The sequence below is a fragment of the Lycium ferocissimum genome, chromosome 1 (genome assembly GCF_029784015.1).
Source record: "Lycium ferocissimum isolate CSIRO_LF1 chromosome 1, AGI_CSIRO_Lferr_CH_V1, whole genome shotgun sequence".
Lineage (NCBI taxonomy): Eukaryota > Viridiplantae > Streptophyta > Magnoliopsida > Solanales > Solanaceae > Lycium > Lycium ferocissimum.
The window spans coordinates 39,026,050-39,038,031 of record NC_081342.1 but is presented as its reverse complement, the minus strand read 5'-3'; the positions used below and the strand labels follow the sequence as shown (position 1 = coordinate 39,038,031).

Below are 11,982 nucleotides of genomic sequence, written 5' to 3'. Positions count from 1 at the left end.
CCCCCATCTAATGGAAATTGACCTAGGAATAGGCGATACCACTTGTAGCCATATTCGGGTGTTCTTAATGCTCCTAATTGCTTCGAGGGATCTTCAATTAGGTAGTCTAGTTAATCTTCGGAGAAGTTAATTTAGAGTCATTATCCGAGGCTAAATAAAATAAACTTGCTATTATTTATAATTCGTGAAATATATTGGATCGTTACTTGAGAAGTAGTTTCCTTTATTCCATTCTTGTGGCCATTGATCAATTTACTTGCTTTCTAGATTAGATTTTATATTTTCGTATTTTATCAAAACTTTATCTAAAAACCACCATTGATGCGTTCGGCCTAGCCGTTGTTGGTGATAATTTTTAATCTGCTTAAACGCCTACATATTGTTCTCTGTGGGATTCGACCCCAACCTTGTTGGGTTACTATATTTGACAACGTCCGTGTTATACCATTAATAGGTATAATTTGAGCGTATCACATACCCTCGACAAGCTCGAGATATCTCAATGAAGCCTCGACAAGTTCAAGTTAGCTCAATAAAGCTAGATATCTTTTACACTGTCTGCACTAGGATCTGTTGTAAGGGCCAAACGATCAAATGAGTCGCGCCCGGCTAGTTTAGGTGCTATGGCAAAGGCAGAAAAATTTGAAGGAGTCTTGCATCAGTTGTTTGTACAAGAAATGTTTGAAATGAGAAAAATACTTCGGTTAAAATTGGTGTCAATTATACTCTTGCATGAATATTTACTTAACATTCTTGAGTAATTAATTTTTGAAGCCCACGGGCTACCCTCAATGGGAACTGTCGTTATAAAATAGACGGAACAAAACAAAGGCATTAAAGCCATAGTGAGCTGAGCCTAATTTGTAAAGACTTTAAAATGTCAAAAGGGTTCGAAGTAATTAAGACTTCAACCTGTATGCCCAAAGTGATTTGGAGACGACCGAATTCACAAAAGTGAGGCCCTTACATGCCATCAAAAGACAAGCACTGGCAGAAAAAAGGCTAGGTATAAAACAAACCTAAAACTTTCAGGTTCTTTAAGTTGGTTCAAAAATTCGTTAAGGTGAAAACTATTAAAGATTTACTCAACGTCACACCTAGTTTGTATTCGGACCGAGTAACGTTAGTAATGTTATCTGATTCAAAGGTCTTTCATCTCAAATCTTATTAAGTATTGAAAGCAGGAAAATGCTTGAAAAGCAAACACTAACAGAATAAAGTCAAACTGAAACTTTCATATAAACAAAAGGCCGGAGATTGACCTTGACAAATTTACAAATAAGTCAAAATAAAAGAAAATACAAAGGTTTTCTAAAAGCCTATATAATTCTCCGAAGAGAAATCAGAGCCAGAGCCTTCGGGATCATCCTCTGAGCTATCTTCAAGGAGTGCTTTCAGCACTTCATCTTTAACTACCCTTGCCCGCTCGATCTTGGCAGTAATATCCTCAATACCACCCCCGAGCTTCTTCCAAAGTAAGCGTCTGAGAATTCCATCTCATATGCTCGGCCTTTAGCATAGACCGAGCCCTAGCTGTATCAACATCAGCACGGGCCTGATCCTGTTCAACTAAAGCTCGCTGCAGTTGTTCCGTCAGTTTGGCATTTTGTTGACTCAGGGTGTCGAGGGCATGGGTAGAAGTTTCAAACTCGCCCTTTAGCTATTCGTTGGCTTTGGCCCGATTTTCTGCCTTTTGTTGGGCCACCCTTAGGATCTCTTTCTCGGAGGCCCTCTTAGCCTCAATCCGGGCAAACCTATCCCCGATGTTGATAGCCTCGACCTTGAGGGAGTCTACTTCTTGCCTCAGTTGGGCTATGGCTGCCTCTTGCTCCTCGAACTGCTTGGCGAAGGTGGAGGAATCCTCAACGAGCCTCTTGATGTCTACCTTGAGGACCTCATTTTTCTCGGTCATAAGCTTGAGGTCATTCTCAACTCAGAGGATTTCTTTTTTAGCCTCATCAAGCTCAACTCAGAGGACCGAAGGATCACCGGCTTGCTGCAGCTGATCTTCTTTTTGCTACAGGAGAAGTTTGAACTTCTCGATTTCTCAGCCTTGGGCATCCAGTTGGGCCTGTAGATCGTCCATTTCCCGCATAACACGAACGAAACCTTCATTCTCAAGGACGATAGACTGCAAAGGAAAAATGAAGCTAAAAATTAGCAGACCGTGAGAATTACTCAAAGCAAAAAAAACTTTTGAAAAAAGTGTTTACCCGGTTGGCAGCGTGCATGCTCTCATAGAGGAGACATTCCAGGAGACTCGCCCCATCTTCTCCCTATCGAATTCCGACACAAGGGGTCGAAAGTAGTTGGCTACACCGACAAGCTGAGATAAGAAACTGGTATCCTCGGGGATAGTGATAGTGGCCGACCACGTCCTATTCGGATCAACGCTCGAAGCCGGGAAAGTCCCTATGAGCTTCGATCGTGAACTCGATTCAAAATCCTTCGGGGACCTCCTCGGCAGTTGTGGAATAACAAGGTGGCCAAACCAAAAGGCACCCTCTATCACATCGGATGCGGTAACAACCCCTTCATCGGGGAACATACTACCAAAATCTTTCTGCCCGAAAGTACGGGCAGGAGGAGAAGAAGGAGTTGACTCGGTTTGCATGTCCCCCTTGGTCGTAGGCTCCTCTTCCGAAGATGTGCAGTTCTCAACGATAACAGTATCCGCTTCATGTATGATGACCTTTAACGGAGCGGGATTTTGGAAGGTTTCAGCGATGAGGACTGAGACATTTTCAACCGTGTCAGCTGCAATGGGTTCGGTCGAACCAGCCATGACATCCTCCATAACATCGATCGGAGCATGATCTGCCTCGACGGTAGCAGTAGTGGCGGCACCGGTCCTGCCTTCCACTATTAGGATATCATCATCCGGGAAGTCTCTTAAGCCCCGAACTTATGAAGGGCCGCCATCAGCTTTGGAGCTTTTTTTTTTTGACCCACCGAAGGTGATTTTGGGGGCCTAGAGGATTTAGCGCTCTTCTTCTTCTTCGCCTTCGCAATAAGTTGCACTGAGTCCGTGGGATTAAACACTGAACTCGGCGCGGGAAGGGCATCTGTTGGTTTAGGCCCTGGGATTGACGAACCCTTCGGCAGACCTGAAAAAGATAACGTCGAAGTTAGAAAAAGGGATGATCCAAAAAAAATGAGGAAAAACGACGCTTACCATGATTTTTTTTTCTATCCACTTCTTATCGGATAGATCTTTCCATGTGCATAGTTGGTGCGGGTACTGGCATATAATGTTCTCTATCCAATCTAGGAAATTCTCTATTTCATCTGGGATCCATGCAACGGAAGTATAAAAAGAGTTAGATGCATAATTGAAAGCACGTGGAGAAATAAAGAGTACTACGATGCTTAGGTTTCATGTTCCGCTGCTCGGGGAATGGCATGGATCCCGCCGGGATTATCTCCGCAATTTTGAACATGACGAAATGTTCCAACTAGCCTCGGTCTCTGTTCTCATCAACGCTGGAAAGGATGGGGTATTTCCCTTATTTATAGAGTTTTACAACCCCTCCACGAAAGATCCGCGGACTATATAGCCGGATCAAATGGTTTAAAGTAAATTTTGCTTTGACATTGTTCGCCAAAAAGCAGAGACAAGCTACAGTCCGCCAGACGGACGGACCAATTTGTGTGAGGCTTAAGTTGCACGTTTTTCACATGTCGAGGATGACTTGGTCGATCCGAGGGTCAAGGTTGAGTGTGAAGGGATAGGCGTATACGTTTGAGTATTCAGTCCCTGAAGGTGGTGATGTCATCATCCGGACCCGGAACAACAATATCGGAAGGCCGGACCGACCATCCAAAGTCAGTTGGGACTCGTAGGAGATCTTTTTCCTTGATCGAGGAGGGGTAACGTCTGATATTGTAGACCCTGTTGGACTTTTTCGAGGACTTCTTCGGAACAGCCTCGATCACAAATTCGATATCCAAATGATAGTTTGAGGGCAATATATCTTGAGCCCGACGTTCATAGAGACCGGTCTGGGGGTTAACCTAGGGGCTAGCAACGGCGTCGGTCGCCTGAGGTGGAGAAGCGATCGGTAAAGCGTTTCTGGAAGAAGATCTGGAATTTGTTAGAAGATCTGGAATTTGTTGCCATTCCTTATGAAGATTTGAAGATTTTGATGAAGATTTGAAGGTTGGGATTAAGATTTGAAGATCTGGGATGAAGATTTGAAGATCTAGGATGAAGATTTGAAGATTGGGTTGAAGGTTAGAAGATTGGGATGGATATTTGTAGATTGTTATGAAGTTTTGAAGATTGGCAGATGATTTGAAGGAAAACAAGAACAAAATTAAAGATTTGAGGAAGATCGAGGAGTAATTGATCGAGAGGTAAAAAGTGAAAAGTGAAAAATCAAACTTTTATAGGGGGAGAATAATAATGGCGAGACGCTTCAATTCGGGAACCGAAGGGATGGTCCAATCAGGAGGATACACATGTCTGAAGTTAGAAAGACGTGATGTAAAGGGACGTTTGACTTCCCGCCTATTTTCGAAAGGAAGCTTACAAGAGAAGATACTGAGGTTATCATTCCAATTCCCATCACTCTGACAGACTCCGATCCGGAAAGTGTGGGGACTATCTGTATATGGTAAAAATTAGGATAAGATAGTTGCGACCATCTGACGAGAGGTCGGAGCAAAACAGAAACGTGGGCATCAAAACATGACGTTGGTTTAAGTTGGGAGACACAGATGAAACGAAGTCCGATGAGTAGTTAGTCCGGTAAGTCGGAGTGACACCAGTTAATATGAACGCAAAAAATCCGTGACGGGTTGGATTTCTCACCGTCTGTTATGCTATAGCCGTTGTAGCTCCGCCAGTAGTAGTAATTTGCGTATTTTACCATATTTGAGTGAACATTAGGGTTTTAACCCTTGTACTATAAATAGGGGTAAAACTATCTCATTAGGATCTCTGAGTTTTACTCTCACACTCACACTTTGTAAAATCTCATATTTAAGTCCTAAGTTCTATAACAATTAGGTCCTAAGACAGAGGCAATCAATATCAAATTCAGGCTATTTCTATCCTTGTTCTTTATATATAATTGATTGTCATTCCATATTTCATTGCGTTAACGACAGATTTAACCACGTATCCTTAAATCACATATAAATTCAATTGTTACCTTTTTAGGGGTCAACAATTTTTCAAGCCAACTCAAAACCTCGACTTAAAAATAATATGCATTCTTCTCTGCAATTGGCATTTTTGGGACTTCTACTTGCTTCTGTTTCGTCGTATGTTCTCCTGTTAATTTATTTTTTCTTTCTTCTTTGTAGTCGAAATTTCTTGAAGAAATATTATCCAATATTGTTGTTCTTTGTATGTCGAAGTTGAATATTAAGACAGATCTGCGAATCAGATGATGATGTTTGGTGTCTGGAAAAGGGTCAAAAATACCCCTCTACTTTGAGAAAAGGACTAAAAATATCCTCCGTTACAAATTTGGGTAAAAAACACCCCTCCCTATTAAAGTTTTCAAATATACCCCTGTCTTAACGGGAATCCTCAACACAACCCGATTTCATTTTTAAACTCGCTCCATTTAAACCCGAGCCATCAAATATACCCCTGTCTTAACGGGAATCCTCAACACAACCCGATTTCATTTTTAAACCCACTCCATTTAAACCCGAGCCAACTACATAAAAAACCAATATGCGACCTACTTGGTCCCGAATCCTACATCTAGAGCCACTAGGCACAAGAGCGGGTAACCCATATGCGTTTTTTATTTAGTGGGATCGGGTTTTAATGGAGCGAGTTTAAAAATGAAATTGGGCTATGTTGAGGATTTCCGTTAAGACAGGGGTATATTTGAAAACTTTAATGATGAAAGGGGGATTTTTTACCCAAATTTATAATGGAGGATATTTTTAGCCCTTTTCTCAAAGTAGAGGGGCATTTTTGGCCCTTTTCCCTATATTAAAAAGGTGAATTAGTTTGTAGTATTTCTAATGAGACTACTGTGAATACATCTAAAATATGAAATATCGTAATTATGTTTTATTGATGTGATTTGAATTGTACTTTATAATATGATATCTTTATAATAATTTGTTTATTTGTTCACTTCTTTAAATGGTGCCATCACTTATAAAAACATTCAGCTAACTGATGCTGGTACTTCTTTCTATTATACAAAAAGTGTACATAAGGTAATAATCTCCTACATATATACAATAACTTTCTGAAACATTCCACCGCCTATTTACACTTAGGGTTCATCTCCTAGTATATCGGATGATCATGTTTGGGGTCTTTATTAAAAAGAAGAATTACTTAGTATTTCTAATGATAGTAGTATTTCTAATGAGACTACTGTGAATACATTTATAAGATGAAATCTCATGGAGGAGATTTATAGTTATTGAATTGTGTTTTATTGATGTGATTTGAATTGTACTTTCTAATATGATATCATTTGTTCACTTCTTTAAATGTTGCCATCACTTATAAAAACATACAGCTAACTGATGCTGGTATTTCTTTCTATTATACAAAAAGTGTACAAGGCACATAATTAAGAAAGGTGTAATAGACTAACTGAAATCAAGAGTTTATTTATGCATTTCGCAAGAACATAAAATTGGGAAAAAATAAAAAGAGGAAGAGGGAATTATAAGAAAGATGTAGCCTCTATATAAGTTGTAGCACGTCAATGTTGTTAATGAAGAAATTGAATTGTAAAATATATGTATCAACAGTTTAGTTGTAGTAGGAAATGGTTAGGAGGAATTCAAATGGAAGAAACCTAACTGCCACAGTTTCGGAAGGGGTCGTAATATCAGCAGTTTCTCCTATAACGCCCCTCTCGCATGCTTTTTTCAGGAAAAGCCGTTACGTATTAATATTATTTTATCAGTTACCCGTCCTCTTCCTACTCTTCACTTAATTCACTCACTACTAATTTTTTTCTAATAAAAATAATAATACGTATTATTATATTACGTTAGTTACGTTTCATTTCCAAACTAACCATGCAGACACACAAAAAACACAATAAATAAATATTTTATTCGTAGTATTTATTAGATACAAACTAACTAACTAACAAAAGAAACCAACTACGAAGTGGTTTCGTCAATGCGGCAGTTTATGTTTCATGCCAACAACTCCTCTTTCCTTACGGTTATTGTTACACCGATCATGTACATGTTCATTTTACTCTTATTTATTTTTCTTTCTATCTCTAAACCCTAACCACCCCCACCCCTTCTTCCCTTTATATCAATTATTATACACCAAAACAAAAATTCTAAATCAATGGAGGGTAGTGGAGAAAAGATCAAAGGTTCATGGAGTCCTGAAGAGGACGACATGTTGATAAAACTAGTTAACCAACATGGTCCAAGAAATTGGTCCCTTATAAGTACCGGCATACCAGGTAGATCCGGTAAGTCTTGCCGTCTGCGGTGGTGCAACCAGCTCAGCCCCGCCGTGCAACACCGTCCTTTTACCCCTTCTGAGGATGCCATTATCCTTCAGGCCCATGCCCTTCATGGCAATAAGTGGGCCACTATTTCCCGCTTATTGCCTGGAAGGACTGACAATGCAATCAAGAATCACTGGAATTGCACACTTCGTCGTAAGCGCCCCGCACCAACACCTATGCTTATGGGCTTGGATGAGTCAATGGTTGGGTCATCATCAGAGTCCAACTCAAAGAGGCAATGTTGTAGTTGTGGGCCTGATGGGCTCAATGATGATGAATTGGGCCTTGATGGGCCTGGACCTGAGACTTCACTAACGTTGTCATTACCCTGGGGAGGGATGCTAGAGTCACCTGCCCCGGTGGTTGAGGAAGAGATAGTGAAGGAAGAGGCGCAGATCAATGTTGATAGTAAAGTGAAGGAGGAAAAATGTACGGTGGAGATTCAAGAGACATGCTTGGTGACAATCATGCAGCGTATGATAGCCCATGAGGTTCGTTGTTACATTGACAAATTACGGGGTCAGGGTGGCTTTGGAATTGGGCCTGGCTTTGAGTCTGAGGTTCCAAAACAGCTTTAGAAATTCATATGGTCCATCTGCGTTTCACTTCTCTCTTTTGAATATTACTATTAGGATAACTATGAATACGTTTTTTTTTCCCTTACTCTCCTTGAAGGCCAAAATTGCACCACCGTGCACTTGAATTCCTAATTTAAAGTCCAATTCTCTTTCATATCGTTGATTAATGGACTACTTCTAACTTGTGGATGTTCTTGCAGATTGCACCTATATATCAATGTACTTTAGGAACTCATGATTTATTGAACAACTAGCCCGGAAAAGACTGAAAATTCTAGAGTAATAAGTAGGCGTTTGGTCATAGATTTTAAAATATTTTTCACTTTAATTGGAATTTTGGGAGTTGGAGTAAAAGATGAAGTTGTGTTTGGTTATCTTTTTTGCAAAGAATATTTGGAATAATATTCATGCTTAAATGTATTTTTCATATTTAGAATGCAACTTCAAAAGTGAAAAGTGAGTAAACTAAGGCTCCGTTTGAACATGCAATTTGGATATTTTAAAGAGTATTTTCTCTTATAGACATAAAAACCCCACAAGTTGTGAAAACTATCAAAACATTCTCAATTCTTATACAATCTTACCAAATGAGTAAGTCATAGTTAAATGCAAAATTAATACGCTAATTCATAACAACCGGCTCAAAATTAATACTAGAAGACCTTTCTAAAAATACAACATCAATTGATCAAATTTTAGTTCAATAAATAAAATTAAACCATAGGTCTTTTTTCACAAAAGAATGATTTATCATGGCTTATTCACTTTTGTTGTTTTCATTTTCATAATTGCTTTGAATTGTTTGCCCGTATCTAACCTTTCCTATGCCTTTTCTTCGTAGAGTCTTTGAAATTTCTCCTACTGCAAGGTAGGGATAAGATCTCATACACTCACCCTACCTAGGGCCGCACTTGTGGGATTCATTGGGTATTTGTTGTTGTTGTTGTTGTCTTTTTTTACAAAATTAAAAGGTTGGTAGACATAAATAAAATTTGGTGGAAGTTAATGAGATTGGTAAATAATTGATGTGGATAATTTTTAAAAATATCTATCAACTTATGGATCTTTTTTTTATAAAATATAAACTTATGAATTAAATTTTATATTTAAAAAAATTAAAATCATTATTTCAAACCCCTAAATCATGCCTTTTTAGATGATTTGGAGTTTGAAACCATGATTTCAAAACTCATGGCCAAACGCCTACTAAGTTAGAAGCTATTTTTCAAATTTAAAATACAATTTCGACCTGAAATTTTATAGCTAAAACACTGATTTTTGAATGAATTGAAAAAAATTATTACGAAAAAGGTTATGGTACGGATCATAAATTGTTTGATTCTTGACGTGACTATGACCAATCACTTCAAAACTGCAATTGGTCCTTTGAAAAACGCGGCCTGGATTCTTGTGACTTCTTCGGCGGTAGATAATGGCTACAGTCAAGTCTAATTAATATTGGCACTAAATGATTTTGGACTGATGGCCATAGATAATTGTGAATGCAAACTTATTTATTTTTAATTCATTGAATCTGAATGGTGATATGAAAAACAGCGACTTCTCTCCGGGATTTCTTTTTCCAAGTAAAAGGAAGGACAAGGATAAGGATAAGGATGTTCTCTGGCGGATATATCCGTAAGGTTCTCGTTTAGCCAATCAGTTTGAGTACCTCGCAAAGTAGACAAAAAAAAATTAATGGCAACAAGCTATTTCACTGGATAAAGCATTCTACGTTAGCAGGATTTAGGAAAGAACTACACCTAAAAGGTATAATATAGACAACTTGCAAACATTAGTGGCTACTCCATGACTCGAACCAAAAACTTTAGGTCACACGGAGATAACTTTATTGTTACTTTTATTGGGTCTGATGATTGGTTGAATGGAAAATAGAGGGAAGAAATATGGAGGGAAAATGAATCGTTCTCTTTTGCTTTATGAAAGAAGCATTACTCCCACATAAATAGTGAAAAGAAAAGTCCTCGTACTCAAATATAGAAGCATTCCTTCTAGTTGTTAAAGGGTTGAGAGGAAGGCAAGCATCGCACCGTCGTCGTCATCGTGTCGCTTGCTCGGCTTTAGTCAAATGATTTGATTGATAATCTTTTTGGATCAAATTTATTTAATTTTTAATTATTTAATTAATTATTTAGTAATTGATTATCCAAATGCTGACTCGGTTAGTGACTCGAATCCGCGCGTCTGACCCATTTTCTTTTCTGGATTATTTTAAATACTCCCGCCACCTGAAAGGGTGCCACTGAAAGGTTGCACCTTTCTGAACCAACACATCCATGGCTATTTATAATATGTTGATCCTCAGACTTTTCCTTACGAAATTTCTGATATTCTCCTCTCTTCTTCTTCTTGCACTTCATTAAATTCTAGTGCGATTTTACAGCCTTCGAGTGGTTCGCTGTTCGCCGGAGTTTGCAGTGCCTCTACACCAGTGAGTAAATCGTTCTATCCTGGGAGGATTTATTCCAACACCTCGAGTACATTGAGGGGAATAATTTCCTTAAGGACACAATGTGCATTTAGTGGGTTCGATTTAAATCCTACACATATTTTTAGATATTGTTCTTCTGATTTTCGTTTCTGAAATTTGTTTCAGTTTCTGTTTAAGTATATTTTCAAATATAGGTTATTAACAATCTTAAGGAAATTATTTTATATTTGTATTCTGCTTCTGGAGATTAAAACCTTCTGGTTTTCTACTCCGTTTGGAATTTTTCTTCTCCAATTTGAAGAACATAAAAACTCCGTTGGATTATTAAAGTTCATAAGAGTGAAACGATTTGAAGAACATAAAAACTTCATCGTTAACTTGTGAAACAGTTTGACCATAATTAACCTATTCTTGTTTGCCATTAATTAAATTGTTTGTCAATTATTGACAGAGATAAGGAAAAATGGCAATAGAAAAGGATGTCAGTGCCTCTACTACAGTGGAGACTGATGCGGCGGAGACTGTGGCGGCGACGAATGTTGCCTCGTCAGGCCATTTAACTACTGCACATGCCATGGCACCGGCAAAAAAAACAGGAAAATTTTCTGGAATTAACTTCAAAGGTTGGCAGTAAAGAATGTTCTTTTGGTTGACCACTCTTGGTATGCAGAAGTTCACAAACGAAGACCCTCCTGTTCCTGAAGAAGGAATGCCTAAAAATCAGCGCTTCATGGTTGTTGAGGCTTGGAAGCATTCAGATTTCTTGTGCAAAGATTACATCCTTAGTGCTTTAGAGGACGATTCGTACAATGTTTATAGTTCTGCTAAGACTTCAAAGGAATTGCGAATTGCACTTAAAAAGAAGTATAAAACCGAAGATGCATGCTTGAAAAAATTTGTGGTTGTCAAGTTTCTAGACTATAAAATGGTGGACAGTAAGACTGTTGAAACCCAAGTTCAAGAACTCCAAGTCCTTATCCATGACCTTATTGCTGAAGATATGGTAATTAATGAGGCATTTCAAGTGCCTGCTATAATTGAGAAGTTGCCTCCTTCGTGAAGAGACTTCAAAAACTATCTCAAACACAAGTGCAAGGAAATGTCGCTGGAAGATTTGGTGATTCGCTTGAAGATCGAGGAGGATAATAAAGGGGTCGAAAGGAAGTCGCGTGGAAATACAACGATTATGGGAGCAAACATCGTTGATGAAGCTGCTCCAAATAATAAGAAAAGGAAGAAGCCTGGACAGAGGAAGGAACAAAACAAGAAAAAATTCAAAGGCAATTGTTATAATTGTGGGAAAACTGGACATAAGGCTCCAGATTGTTGGGCTCCTAAGAAAAATAAGAAAAAAGATCCGGCAAACATGGTGGGAAAAGATGATGAAATTGATGATCTATGTGTTATGCTCACGGAATGCAATTTAGTTGGAAACCCAAAGGAGTGGTGGATTGACTCTGGTGCCACTCGACATGTTTGTGCTGTC

The 11,982-nt window shown here is 38.7% G+C and overlaps 2 protein-coding genes across 2 annotated transcripts; both read left to right on the top strand.

Annotated features, from left to right (window-relative positions):
- The first annotated feature begins 7,020 nt into the window (after positions 1 to 7,020).
- Positions 7,021 to 8,398, top strand: LOC132029881 (transcription factor MYB73-like). Its single transcript, XM_059419281.1, has one exon. It carries the CDS (start codon positions 7,298 to 7,300, stop codon positions 8,042 to 8,044), a length of 747 nt encoding a protein of 248 aa, XP_059275264.1. The 5' UTR covers positions 7,021 to 7,297; the 3' UTR covers positions 8,045 to 8,398.
- A 2,735-nt stretch (positions 8,399 to 11,133) lies between these two features.
- Positions 11,134 to 11,556, top strand: LOC132029875 (uncharacterized). The gene has a single exon (XM_059419270.1). The coding sequence runs from the start codon at positions 11,134 to 11,136 to the stop codon at positions 11,554 to 11,556; it is 423 nt and encodes a 140-aa protein (XP_059275253.1).
- Positions 11,557 to 11,982: the final 426 nt, after the last annotated feature.